The sequence below is a fragment of the Tachysurus fulvidraco genome, chromosome 12 (assembly GCF_022655615.1).
Source record: "Tachysurus fulvidraco isolate hzauxx_2018 chromosome 12, HZAU_PFXX_2.0, whole genome shotgun sequence".
Lineage (NCBI taxonomy): Eukaryota > Metazoa > Chordata > Actinopteri > Siluriformes > Bagridae > Tachysurus > Tachysurus fulvidraco.
This window is the reverse complement of record NC_062529.1, coordinates 16,304,619-16,319,993: the sequence shown is the minus strand read 5'-3', so window position 1 is coordinate 16,319,993 and position 15,375 is coordinate 16,304,619. Positions and strand designations below refer to the sequence as shown.

Sequence of the window (15,375 nt, the reverse complement as noted above, 5' to 3'; positions counted from 1 at the left end):
GGCTTCCACAGCACATTAGAAGTTTCTTCTATTAAATGGTGTAGGTGGCACTCTGTTAATCAAAGTCTTCAATGCCATTTCATTGGTAATTGAACTGCACTTTCCATAAAATTAAAAATCATTACAGAAATGCCTCTAAACTGCACAGGCCAAGGTTAATCATCAGGAAAAATGTATGACCTCTGCTATACTTCCTGCATCTTCCATGCAAAGAGGCAACATTTTGAACCAAATCTGTTTAGTTTCTTGTTCTACATTTAGAGTGTGTTTGTCCACTGGTTATCCAAGCTGCCACGAAACACTCAATCTAAGAGGTTCTATGAAAGACTTAACTGTTTAGAAAATGTCCCTGAACTGTCAAGAGGAATATATAATTTGGTGCAATCAGACATTCACTAATGAGTACTTCAGTGAAAATGGATTATACATGCATTTCCTAGCTCTGTTATTTAAATACCCACCAATGAATGTCTGCTGAGTCTGTGTGTTTCCACCAAAGTGTGGAGAGCATGAGTGCGGATAGCTGGAAACATTGGCTCCCATCTTCTTCCTCCCTCTTCCTGGTCACTTCTCCACTTGTCTCCTCGTCATTACAGCCCAGCGAGGCACTTGCTTCCTTAGCCGCCTTCTCTGGAAGTCATCACGTGGATTGCAGGAACACTCGGCCAATGACAAAAAAGCCATGCCTACTGAAAACAAAAGGTGGAGATAACTCACAATCACTGTGGTAAACTAATCAGGGATTACACTCTTAAACTAATCACTAGGGTGACTCAAGATAAGTTTGTTTTATTTCAGAGTACCCAGTCTGGCATCAATGAGTTTGAATAAATTTGATGTGATTTAATTAACTGGTTAGTTCCCAAAATATTGGTCAAGACCTAGGGGTTGCTTGGTTTACAAATGCAGTTGTAAAAGAAATATACAATTTAAACATATTTTACAAATGGAAATTAAGAGTGTGTATAAAATCTTTACCACCACACATCACTTGTGTAGGTGTTCATAAAATTTGACTCATTTCTCCATTAATCCCCCTCTGCTAGCTCGCAGAAGTGACTGACTCTGACTCAACAGGAAACAAAGACAAAAATATATGGAAGCATTTACTGAACAAGTCCCATTTGAAATGTTTGCAGTGTCATTTATGTCGCATATTATAATGTTCAAATGTCATAATTCCAAAATGATAAATATAAAATGCAGCGTTTAAGGCTTGGAGTGGAAACGTCCATTTGGGCTTCTTAATCTACATGCAGTAGGGAATGTAGCCCATTAGTATAGTGTACTTGCAAAAAGATATTAACAAATATAATTTTGTAAGTTTTAAGTACAATATCTCAATGCACTGACTGACTCAGTAGTATAAACGACACTATATGACAAAGTATGTGAATACCTGACCATCACACTTAATATTTCATTAAGATGTTTCGATATGAAAATGTCTCGGTGCACAAATCAAGATTCATAAAGACATGGTTTGGCAAGGCCAAGGGTAGTTTGTGCTTTCAGTTTTCTCTTTTTTGTCTAATTAATGTAAAAAAAAAAAAGATTGTAGCTGCTATAACGTCAGTGATAATGAGAACCAGTTTGTATCATGGGGTATTTTTGAATAATCGATGAGTTTGATAAGATTTCCCTTTGAGCTTTTGTTAAACCCAAAGAATTCTTAACCTTTTGATTTGGTGGTGCATTGCAGGGATATTTGCTTGTTTTTTTCTTTACACCACTCTATAAAAAAAAAAAAAAATCTACACACCAACAAAAATAAACAAAAAAAGACCATATTCACAGACCATGCATCCCCAAATAGGGCACTGCAACTGTGTTAGTTAAATTATTTTCAGAAACATTTAATAACTACAGCACTTTACCATACCTGATAGACCTTTTAAATGCCAAGCTTTGAAGACTATGGTTGAATTCCCCTTCACTACATTACAGATTTCCGAGGTTGATAACCAGACAATAGCATTCAGTGTACTGTTTAAAAACAGACAGATAAAAGAGACAGAAATAAATATTTTCATGGTGCTTCTTTTGGGCCATCGAACTGAAACATGCTATGCATTTACCATGGCATGTTAGGCTATGATTTTATAGATACCATATGATTGAGCTAGAGCAGAAATATAATGCCCCAACAATTATTCCAATGTAATTTCCCCCTTGCCATTAATAAAATGTTATTTTCTTGCATGCAGCAATAGTGTGCTGAAGTAGTATTGAACATACGGTTTGTCTAATGTGTGTCAAAGAACGCGAACAAACAAGAACAATTTTACTTCAGTGAGTCAATATTTAAATGGCGATCTCCGCTAGGGAAGTCCAATAGCCTCCCATTAGATTTGTTCTGACACCGACTCTGTCTGCAGTACGGTGTTACGTCTTTACTAGCAACAGCAATTAGGATCTATAACACATTGTACTGCTGTCAGGGAAGCAGTGACCCTTTACTGTCAGAGCAACACAGAATGACAGGGCACTGATTACTGTTCCCTGGGCTATAGTATTATAACTACGATCACTTAAAAAAAATAATAATACAGCTACTTACATGATAATTTGCATACTTTTTTTTACATTACAAGAGTTTGTCATTTTTGTCAGAGGGAAATTATTTTGTTTTCTGTTGCCACACTTTAGTATCTCTCTCCACCATTACCTTGCAACAGAATCTTATCTGTAGAATTCCAGTAGTCTATCTTCCTTACTGTTTATTTTTATGCTCACATGTATACTACTAATCTACAGCACTTACCATAAAGAATGTTAAAAGCCTGACCTCTGGAGTCTACCCCAATCACCCCCACCCCCACCCCCTCCGTGGACAGTGTGAAATAAATCCATTTCTGTATTGTCTAAGTAAAAATACTAAACATGGTGCACCTTCCTCTTGCATATACACTCAGACACACATATATTGAATTCATCTTTCGTTTAGTCATGGTTAAGTTATTATGTTACACGTCAGTTGTCCCCCCACCCAAAAATCATTATTTTGTGATCAAGCAACTCAGGCAAGGTCTGTGATATTCAAAGGAGCTTGCAACTGTTCAGAAATACCCAGGATTTTCCACAGATTTGGGACTTCCAAGTCTTCCATCACAGCATCACCATCATCACCATGTGCATTCATCCAAAGCCCTCCTTAATGTTCAAAATACATTGTGAGTCATAAAAGTAAGTAATTACGGTACATGCTTTTCACTGGTAAGAGTCTAAAAGAAGAATCCTGCACCCGCAGTTTCACCAATTCAAGTAAGAAAACACACATTTAAAAATAAGTTAATAGAGAGAGAGAGAGAGAGAGAGAGAGAGAGAGATAGATAGATAGATAGATAGATAGAGATAGATAGATAGAGATAGATAGATAGAACCACAACAGCCACAAAAAACTCCTGGAGGGAATGACATGTAACTGACATTGGGAAACAAAATATCACATGAAAAACACATTTAAAACACCATGTTCTTAATCTACTTCATCCGCCATCTGATGGATTGTTCAGAGGCTTTCTTTACTTTTATAACTTACTTTACTAATGAAACCTCCAAATAAATAAAGTGTAGCATGTGTGGCTGTGTTTCCTTCTTCACCATGTGGCATTAAGCAGGAACATTTAGCCATGAGCCTGTAACCATAGGTTATGGTTACCTGTAACCATAGCCTGTAACCAACTAGCCACAGTCATTTTCTCATTTTGTGCTCAATTCGGTCATCTGCATTTTAAGAGAGGAGTGACATCATAGGAGAAGCAAGCAACAGAAGATAAATAATTCAAAGATTAATAAGTAATAAACTTAGTGACTAAACTTATTAAATAGTTTTGAGAAAGAGTAATAAGAAAAGTAGGGACAATCTGCTGAATTCAAATGCTAATTTCATAAGGAGGTCAAACAAAGCATATGATTATTACACGAGGGGGGTAAAAGATGATTGTGTCTGGGGTATTCATTTATTATTCAAAGCTATGCTGTGGCAAAAAAAAAAAAAAGTAGTTGCTTTAGTGGGCTTCGTGGTTGTGCGAGTCCTCTAAATTCCTAAAGCAACTATAGCACAACTTGCTTGTTCTAGATCCTGTAGATCACATCAGCTGTAAACTGATCTGTCTGAGGAGTTTTACTAGAATCATTAAATTACATTCATAAGATGATCATTGGATGAACAATGATCTTTTCGGAATCAGGAACACACATGTACTGCAAAACACCACGAACAAAAACCTTGCATGGTTCAAATAATATTAATGAACGGAGGATATTTGAAAGAACATGCGACATGGGGAAAGAACACCGCAGCTCAGACAAAATGTTTTACCTACAAAATGGTGACTATTTGCTGAAAGCTAAGACACAATGTGCTGCATGATAATCTTTATCAAGGGAGGATAAGGACTGGCTACAATTGAATTCATACACTTATTCTTCAGTCATAGTTTGCTGTAATGCACATAAATGGCTACAGGCTTTGTTACTACAGTATGGTTGAGACCATTTTATCCTCTTCACCTTCAGTTCACCTTTCATGAGTCCAAAACTTAAGACTTGCCAACTCAAAGCCATCAGTTCTCCAGTAGGCTAGCTTCAAGTGAAGGTTTCATAATTTAATTCCATAACATTTATGTGAATTATGTAAAGAGTTTTTAACAACATATACAAATGTGTGTTCAGGTGTACAAAAAGGACCTTACTAAAGTAAGAAGAAAATGAGCCTCACACAATACCCTATAGTCATGCAACACTTTACAGCGGTTATTAAGCCTATACTAACCAAATAGTATTCTTTAGATATGGTTTAGCTCACACTGGTATTTATGTTACAAATATGTATTAGCCTATATGACAATGGGAAAGTGTGTGTGTACAAAATGTGATGAATCGTCCAAGTTGCATAACCAGTCAACTGAAAATGCTAACTTTAACCTAGCACTCAATCTCTGCTAAATCATAGCGAATCCCTACTCAATATAATGGAATGAAAATTTAGCTACTGAACACATAAGCAAAAACAACAAACAAAAACAGAAAAGTAAGAACACATGCAATATTGTGTTTCAAAATGGAACAAATCTATGCAGTGACTACAGCTTTGGTAAGGTTGGAACCTGAGGTGGGTGGGGGGTTCTGGGGAGCATGTTGCAATGACCAGTGAAGCTGGATAATGTGACACTAATGAGAGGGGACAGGAACAGGCTACAGACGACCGGCTGAGCCTCATCCGGGAGCAATCCCATGGACCATCACCAACCCCCAACCTAACCTCTCTCCAATAATATAAACACTGGAACATTTGAAAATAACTGAAAAAAATAACAGATTAAGCCAACCCTAAATGGTATGAGGTGTTTTTTTTTCTTCAACAAGATCAATTCCGTTCATTATGGTTATAAAAAGTGAACTACAGTCCAAAAATTGGTAATACTTATAATATACTAGGTCTATTACTACTACTACTACTACTACTAATAATAATAATAAAACATGAAGATCTCCAAAACATTATAGGTATAATTTCTAATTCAAACCAATAGTGTCTTCTTGACTCCCCACTGACTCAACACGTCATGAGTAATTTAATATGAAACACTTCCTAAAGCAAGAAAGACTACCATAAGGATGTGACTAACAGTGCTAGAAGCTAAGATTTCACTTACTTCTGTGCATGGGTATAACAAATCTACTGCTACAAAATTGTAAACAATTACTTGATGCAATGTGGGGACAATGAGGTCCATTAACTTATGATAATAAGAAACATTTAGCGTTCAGTCATTTTAGCCTGAGGCTAATGACTCAAAGTAAATCAAAGGTTTTTTATATATGGAAAAAGCCCCACTGCATCACAGGTGTTCGCTACATCTGCATGCTTGAGTGAACACAAAGTATTTTTCCAGAGTATTAATGTGCTTGTTCCTTTTTCCAGTGCCAATAGCAAATTCGTCACCTTGTGACAACAACCACGTCGATGCTGGTGGCCTGGTGAACCTTAATATAACCCAAGGCATGGTTACATATGTAAACTTCAATTCTACTTTCTTATATTTCATTTTGTCCTGCCATTTCTTTTGCAACAAAAAGAGGACACAAGTCACACTGCCATATAATAACAGATGTAAATAAACAGCGCCAATGCTATACTTCAATGGGATGATGACTGATCAATGTGTCAACACTACTTCCTACAGAGAATATGAAATACTTATATTGTTCTCCACTGAAGACATGTGCAGATTTTGTTCTTTCCCAAGACCTGTGATACTGCTGATGAGGATTCAGGGTACAATTCTCTCAATAAAATCAGGTTAAGGTAGCAGGTGAGCTCAGCGTAGCCACTTTACAAATGTGACCTGCCAGCCCAAATTGCTCACTGTACACGTCTGGTCTCATCTGCAATCGCAGATTGAGAGATTGATTATTCATATGCTGTGAGGCTAAAAACCTCATCAAGAATAGTGGGATGTTAGAACTCGGACACTGTCTGGACTGACAATGTGCAATTCTCCATTTCATTTCGCTGTGGAAATAGTCAGCAAAAAAGCTGTCTTAAGTAAAATGAATTGCACACCAAGAAATTAGAGTTCAACCAGTTTCTCACTGATACCATCTTTTTATCAAATGGCCTTGGGCTAAATGTGTTGGTTCATTGAGAGTGTTCTCACATGCCAGTTGAAAACCAAAAGAGGTTTTGGCATTATATAAATATCATTTAAATAGACATTTGCTATTTAACTAGTTAACTATTAAACCCACAGACACATTTTTTGTGTAGCATCCAGATTTTATCAACACTTTCTTTGTATCAGTCCAGAACAAATCCCTTTCCTGCATGTATAACTCAATCCTTTGGCTCAGTCTGTAAATTGTGGGTCAGTTTAGCCATTCACCTAAATCTCCAAAAATAAATAAAGGCTACAGCATAAACCATATAGCATGTTTGGTTCACTTCACTCACTCACTCATTTTCTACCGCTTATCCGAACTACCTCGGGTCACGGGGAGCCTGTGCCTATCTCAGGCGTCATCGGGCATCAAGGCAGGATACACCCTGGAAGGAGTGCCAACCCATCGCAGGGTACACACACTCTCTCATTCACTTCAATTAGAACAAAACTAAGAACAATAGTTTTGGTCCATACACGAGTGAAATTGCCATGTTCTCAACTGCACTAAATTGAGATAAGGCACCAAGAACTGAGAGCACTCTGATGTACTTCCAAAGCAGTAGCACCTGATTCATGGGTGAATGAAACTACACAAATCGACATGGGTGAATCTATACCCCCTGCTTTCTGGAGAACTTTAAAGAGGATTTCAAGAAGAAGAAATGGACTTTTTGTTCCCATCTCTTGCCAATCAGTGTGAACATGCCAGTGCCAGGTTACGTGCCTGAGCTGCAGAGACATGCCAACAAATTGAAGTAAGCGTTAGAGCATGTACACAAACAGCTGGTTCAACATAGGTTTATCAGTGGCTCTCTTCATCCTGCATGGCAGATGTGGGCCACTGAGGTATGCTTAACACCCATCTCCCTGATCTAAGCCTGCTCTCTGGCTCTATCCCCCCTACACACACGCGCACACACACACACACACCATCTGCCAATGTGAGAAGTGCACACCTTGGTCTCTTGGATGAATTTAGCAACTAAAATTAATATTCCATTGTAATTTTTTTTCATGGACTCTAGTAGAATTAAAACTAGTACTCCCATACACCCGGAGTTAAACCAGCATGTCCAATAATGATCATTTTAGTAATACGATTATCAATAATCTATTACAATACATCCATTTAAAGTACAAAACCTCAAAGTCATTCATGTACATAAAAGAAAATATTTAGATTACAGTGCATGTTAAACAATATTAATATAAGAAGATTTACAAGTCTATGATACTACAAAAAAAAAAGGAAATAAGGTACTTAATGAGGATTTTCTGTTGAACATGTCAGTGTTTTTTCCCCTCAGCAGAGACTGCTGACTTGACAAGTTTAAATGTTTTTGCTGCACATACCACCTAATAAGTAACAGGCAGCTATAGGTTTCCCTCAGGCTGAAACACAACATACAGCAACGTCAACACTTCTCATTCAGACAGAAAGGCTAAACAATGGCAGCCTGTGTGTACTGAACCCATGTTTAGCCCACACAGGGTCAGATGGCGGAAACTACACAAACCACACACTGTTAAATCCTGTGGGACAAAAACATGAAGTATCACAGATTCAAAAACCAGGAAAAGTGTCTAGTGTAGGGTGATTTGAGGAAGCAGTTAATAAACCATTCAGGTTATACAGTCAAATCAGTTACTTACAGGTAGACCAGTAAACATGCACCACTGAATTTGTATATTAAATGTACTGGTTTATCTTGAACTGCTGTTTTAAAGTTTGGCCCAAAGCCTGATTGTGCGACAACTTACAGAAAACATCCACAAGAATTTTAACTAAAATCAACAACCTACATATGCAAGGAAGCAACAATTTCTCATTTTAACTACAAAGGTAATGCAACCCAAATAATTCAATTCAATAAAAAGGTAAACAATTGTTTAATAAATTGTAATTGTTTTCATCACTGGCAAGACTTTTTTCTTGCTCACCATAAAAAGCAGTGTAAATAGAGAAAGCAAAAAAGTTCCCTAATGCAATACAGCTATATAATAAAATTGCACCGAGTGCACTTTATAAGTATTAGCATGAAAGTTATAGCTGTTGAAGGATAGACACCACTATGTGAAGGTAATGCAACAGCACTGTGGGAAATGTAAACAAATATTAACCAAAATAAACCTAGACCAAAAGGTCAACAAGGCATCAAATAAGTTTGCATTTTATTACAAATAAGATAACATGACATGTTGATAAAATGACTTCTCTATTCATTTATCATTATCACTCTATAGACAATGTTCTATAAACAATACAGTCACTGCAGCAGACAGCATTTTAAATGTGGCTGTAATAAATCTGACTGATGAATATGCATCACAGTTATGCAAAGCAAACATAAAAGAAGTAATTATCATGATATGGAAATGTAAAAGCAGGAACTATTTAGAACAGAGAGCTTTAAGAAGACGTTGCGGTCACACCATTACAGAGTGAGAAAGAGCAGATACTTCTTTATCTACATTCTAATGCAGTTTTGAATACATAAATAAATAGAGAGGGGAAAATCTTAAGACTGATTAAAGTCCAACAAAGCACCGTTCTTTAAAACATATTTAATTGTATTTATTAGCCTGATTAATAAATCCTGAAGAAAGAAAGCCCACATTTTGAATATGTGAACAACTGCACCAATCCAGATACTGATTTACTGCATGAGCACACAGAACAATAAATATAGGGACAACAAGTATTGAGATAATCGATCCTTCCAACTTATAAACCAACCCTGAATGAAAAGTAAGGTAAATGGTGTCCCCAAGGAGGCTGAAGCGCTGGAGCAGAGAAAATTAATGGGTTAGAAATACAACACCGAAATTACATAGAAGTCTCTAATTCAAACAACAACTTTCTTTTTAATGTAGGACAACAGTAGACATTTGCTGGCTTCTTAACTCATCATTTAGACACCTCCAAAAGTATTTTCCCAAAGAATCAACCTGGACATTAGGACATTCGTGCACAGAGGCGGTTTACTTAGATACACAAAAGAGCATTGTAGCTATTGTGACATTGTTAGATGAACCCATTGAAGCTTTGAGCAACAGATTCACCTAAACTTTAGGAGTGAAGCTACTGAGAGCTTTGTGGAATTAGGGTAGTTCATTTGGAGTCAGGGAGAGAATTGGGCAAAAAAGAAGCAAAAGAAAGAAATAAACAAATAAAAGATAAATGAATAAACCTACAATAAGTCCACACTTCTCAAACCACTCGAAGAATTAATCAGGGTTTGTCAAGAAGAGCCACCGACAAACATATAGCTGACTATGGATCTAAGGTGGCACCATATCGATCTATACTCTATTTTTACACTCATGACCTCTGCAACATTCAATTCATTACTTTCCATTCTGGGACATGGGAACTAACATTTATTTCCTTCTAATTCGTGTCAGTGTGATGTAAAACTCTGACACTAAAAAAAAACAAACAAACCAAAAAACCCTCATTGATCCATGTGCTTCCTTTTCCAGTAGGTGTGAGCAGTAGTACGCACGCACACACACACACACACACACACACACACACACACACACACACACACACACACACACACACAGTTCTGGACCTACCTGCTTGGCTACCTGTGTGTGAAATAGGATGCTGCACGGTTTGACTGTCCATAGTGCAATGTTTTCCCTGGAGTCTTATTAGACTTAAATAAGATGCTGTAATAAACGTATAAAATGCGACAAAATTGCACGTTAGATGATTATCACACACAGTATGTCGGATCCCAAGAGAACAGAGGACAGTAAACGGGGTGGCTTTGTCCTCACGAGCGCTTTATTCACCCGAGCTCATGTTACATGCCAAGCAAAACCGTCCTTTCTATTGTAACCGATTAGATCGGATTAAAATACTCCGTTCACATGCAAACGATTCAGATTAACCCCAGCGACACAATGACCGGCTACAATGTATCTAGGTGCAATAAACACAGGAACAAATTAGCCGATAAAGCAATTTTCTCAGTCGTTCATACAGAGTGCACGCTTTCAGCAGAGGAACAAAAAAAAACCCAGAGAAAATGAGTTGAGACTGAAAGTTCTGCACATGCAATAAAAAAAAACCTTTACCTTTTCATCGCTGAATCATATTTCTTCCAGATGAACAGTCTGGGGAGCTGGAACACCCTCTCTATCTGTCTGTCTGTCTGTCGCCTTATTATTAAGTTTAAAGATTCCTTCCAACAAACACCAAGCCACAGAAATACTTCACGTCTTCTTTACAGCCCGGATATCAACCTAAACAATTCTTACAGCTGCTCAAATCCTGACTTCTCGTACATGTTTGCCCGTCCAAAGTAAACACGTTGATGTGGAAGCGATTTTTTTCCCCTTTTTTTCAGGAAACCTTCCTGTGCTCCGTGTTGTTGTGGCCTGCGGTAGCGAATGACGTTACTGAGCTACGTTTCAGCGACTCCACCAATCTCTCAATGGAACTCTGTTTTAAATGTCTTCTGTCGCCCCCCAGCGGTAAACAAAAGTAATACACAAATCTCTATGCGCCATTGACAAACGTAAACAGACCCAAATCCAAAATCGCTCCCTACTGGATATAAAGTGCACTAGAAAACGTGTACATGCCATTATTGTTCACAGTTATATAGTGCGTGTACATAGGGAGAAATGAGTCATTTGTAATGCTGTGGAGCATATTATTATTCTTATTCTTTTTTTTTTGCTATTCTTTAAAATGGACTGTCTTCATGTTACTCTGCTTAAATGAACCTTAATTAGAGCCATTACATCAGATTATTTAACAGTCAATTAAACTGAAAACTAAAGCTTTGTTTAATAGAAGGAACAACGCCTTATTTTCTAACGCTAGGAAATTAATTCATATGATATTCATGATATTTTACATTTCAGAAATCCTCAAGGTGTTGCCTATTTACATGTAAAAACAAATTGTTTATGTTTACACTTTTGTCAAAACGGAATGAAACCCGTTTTTATGTTTTGGAATTTACGACATATTTTCACTGTTTTCGGGATTTACTTTCGCCATCAATTAAATGTTTAATAATAAATGAACAAAACAGACTCAATATGTGATCAAGTAAAATTAATTACATTTTGATATTTTGGCCTTAGTAAGATAATATAATGAAATTCTTACAATAACAGAGTTTAAAAAACATTTTCAATATTTCAATACTTTATTTTTATGGTAATATTTTATGGTATTTTTTTCTATGGTAATTCGTTTATAATTTATTGCTTGTAGAAGCATCATAACGCAGGATTAAAATAAAAATCAACTTAAAACATTCAACCTAAATCCACCAAAACCAATCCATCTGATATCTTACCACACCTGAATAAATCGTAACTGTAGGATTAGTTGCAATAATACATTCAGTCAGCTGGGGGCGTCTGTAGGCTGCTTTCCCATTTGCTTTAAACCAAAAGAGCAAATAAATGTAATATATATATATATATATATATATATATATATATATATATATATATATATATATATATATATATATATATATATATGTTCCATAATATATCTAACAATTGTGATTATTAAGGGCCAAAAAGGATTTAAAAAAGGATTCATCTTGAGGGACACGTACATGATATGGATTCAGACTAACCCCAGCTGACCCAGGATATCACTTTTTTAAAAATAAGATTTTACAGTATAATACATATGTAAATGCATTCATGTGAAATTGTTTTCTATGTAAAACATGAATATAAGAGTAAAGCTATTTCTAGTTAGTCAAATGAGACACTGGAGTTTAGGATTTTGACCAGTGCCCAGAAGTGGACTCCTCCCTGATGTTAGGATAAAGGCTGAATTTGCTGTAGTTTCTAAACAGGATGTTTACTTTCCAAGTCACTCTTGCAGTTGACACACAAAAATCATTCAGGATCTTACTGGGTGCAAACATTACTCTATAGAATTATCATCAAAAATGTTTTCGGGCTTAAGACGACATGTCAGGGCTGTGGTGCAAGTGAAGCTGGCCAAACAAGATCACAGATCAACTATCTACTGCAAGCCACCTAAGGAAAAGATCGGACCTGGGGTAAATATTTATATTAACATTGCTATAGTTTATCCTTTCTATAATGTTATGATTAAAGAAACCTTTTCCCCATGCTGATATCTCTTTTTATAATATGTACAATACATTGTTTTTTTTATTGTAGTAGTTACTAATTATATGTAATTATAACATCAAAATTATTAATCAGTAATATTAAACATGACATTTAGAATAGTCAGCAGTGTCTACTATCTGTCCTTACAGATAATGCTCACAAACCTAATGAAAAAGTGTGAAATTAAATAATGAAATTGATGAAAAATGTTACAGCAAGACAAGCAGCAGGAAAAGATTGATGAGAAAAAAATTATCCAAACTGGAATATTTATTTTCATTTGTCATTAGGGAAAAGTAGCTTAGGTGTTTGTATTAATAATAGGGAATATGTTAATATTGTTAATATTCAGGAATAGATTTATGTTATTATTCAGGAATTCTTATCCAGTTGTAGGAACCACACCCCACAAAAACTGCACAGATAAACCTGCATAAATTGAGTTTTCTGTTTGCAAGATATAAAATGTATATTTTATGCTTGATAAGCAATGTTTTGTGGTAACATTTCAGTCCCAAGCATCATTTCAGTGTATCTCCCACTGACCACTACTACCACTTTTATTTATTTTTTTGCCCTCTTAATACCAAGTTGTTGTTTTTTTAAAGCTATTTTGTTTTAAAAGCTTTAAAAGTTACTTACAGCTGCAATTGTTGCACCATTTGAGGATCAAATAATTTCCGTGCAAAAGAAATTATATGCAGTCTGAGATGGAATTAAATGAAATAATACATAATAATAAATTTTTTTTAACTTGATTGCTGTAATTTTCCCATTGGTTCTCTTTGATTGTGGTGAAATGGGTTTGAAAACACGAGGAAGCTTCTCTTACATTTTCCACAGCTATATGAACATATATTGATGCATTCTAATGTGATTGACACTTATATCAGCTTATCAGTACCAGAAGACGTATAAGTTCTTAGTTCTAGATGTATTAGTCCTGGAGGAACGTTGTTTCATTTCACTATGTACTGCCAGCTACAGTATATAAAATGAGCATAAAAGCTCCTTCACTTGACTTGACTATTTCATTGAGAATGTAAGTTACTAATTGTTAGAATATTTATCTTTGAGTGTATATTTCAGTTTATATGCATCTCAAATAACCCCATCCATTTAAGTGCTGAAAAACAGGGATGCTTAAATCTCATTTACAATTCAAACTTGTGATCAGGGTGCAGAGACACTTCTGTGGTGCATGTGGTATTTTATATGTGTGTTGTCAAACATAGTACATGCAATATCTTGAAAAATGTGAAAAGTGTTTAATTTCTCGCTTCACACTTGTATCTCTACAGCAGACAGTGTTTACCATGTCCATCTTTGCCCTTGGTCTTCTGGTCCCTGCTGGTTGGATTATGTACCACATCCCAGTATACCGTCAAACACCACCTTCACAAGTGTGATCTTATGGACCACCTACATCACTTACCCTCTGCCAGACAACATAGCTTTGTGTTTGCTGAAATAAAATGCAATTTGTCATATGACAAAATTTTAATGTAATAGTTGTGCAGTTGTTTATTTACTATTGCATTATGTGACAACAACAACAGGTTTCAATATGAGGTCATTTTCAAGTGTGAACAGGCTTCACCATAAATGATGCATGATATCCATCTTTGGACTGGATGAGATGCAGTTTTGCAAACCTAAGGTAAACTGTGCTGCCACATGCTTTTTTTCTAACTATCCTTCTGTGAAAGCCAAAATTTCATTTTGAAAATGACTGCATGTTGAAAGCTGTTTTCTTTTTTCTTTTTTTTTGTCACCTGAAATTATTTATTTGTTTATAGAAGTTGGTGAGGACCTAATGGTTATTTAGGCACTGAAAAAAACAAAAAACAAAAAAAAACAAACAGAATTGAAGGAGGGCGTATTTTATTTTCCACATGATTGGATCAGTGATGCACACTCTCATGTTACCTTCACACAAATTCCATGTTAGGATTAAGATGCCCTTGTTTGTGCATCTGCAACAAGATGACTTACTTGATATCATTATTTGAGTGCAAACTTAGTTCAAATTTGTATTAACCAAATACAAATAAACCAAAATATGGATTTAGCAGAGAGAGAGGGAGGGAGAGAGAGGGGGGATTAAGAGAGAGGGGAAGAGATTGAGAAAGATGGAGAGAGTGAGAGAGAAAGAGGGAGGAAGAGAGAGAGAGAGAGCTCTCTAGATGCTCGCTCCTCGCTTTCCCTCTCTTTCCTTTCTTTTTCTCGCTCTTTCACTTTTTTCTTTTTCTCGCTCTCTCGCCTTCTCTTGTTTCTCTTTTTCTTTTCTCGCTCTTTTTCTTCTCTCTCTCTCTCTCTCTCTCTCTCTCTCTCTATCTCTCTCTTCTCTCGAGAGATGCCCTTGTGTGTGCATCTTTGCAACAAAAGGAAATAGATGACACTTGATGTCATTATTTGAGTGCAAAATTAGTTCAAATTTTATTCAGAAATAATCCAAAATATGGATTAACTTCTCTATGCCAGTGCCATACAACATATTAGGATTAGGGCTATTTTACATGTTTTTCACAAACCAACTGTTGCAGCTTCAGCTCTACAGCACACATATTATGAG

The 15,375-nt window shown here is 36.1% G+C and overlaps 1 protein-coding gene and 1 long non-coding RNA gene across 4 annotated transcripts in view; one reads left to right on the top strand and one right to left on the bottom strand.

Moving 5' to 3' along the window:
* LOC113659799 (BTB/POZ domain-containing protein 7-like) overlaps window positions 1-11,125 on the bottom strand; it is a 38,533-nt gene extending 27,408 nt beyond the window's left edge. The window contains exons 1-2 of one of the 3 annotated variants that reach the window (XM_047821101.1): window positions 10,758-11,125; window positions 462-689 (exon numbers count right to left, since the gene is read on the bottom strand). In XM_047821101.1, coding sequence (XP_047677057.1) covers window positions 462-543 — 82 coding nt within the window. In that variant the 5' untranslated portion in view covers window positions 544-689; window positions 10,758-11,125. The remainder of the gene's footprint in view (window positions 1-461; window positions 690-10,757) is intronic. The other 2 variants (XM_027172839.2, XM_027172840.2) reach the window with 2 other exon arrangements.
* A 1,342-nt stretch (window positions 11,126-12,467) lies between these two features.
* LOC113659743 lies at window positions 12,468-14,309 on the top strand. Its single transcript, XR_003444678.2, has 2 exons — window positions 12,468-12,724; window positions 14,102-14,309. It is a non-coding gene; the product is annotated as an uncharacterized LOC113659743 (long non-coding RNA).
* Window positions 14,310-15,375: the final 1,066 nt, after the last annotated feature.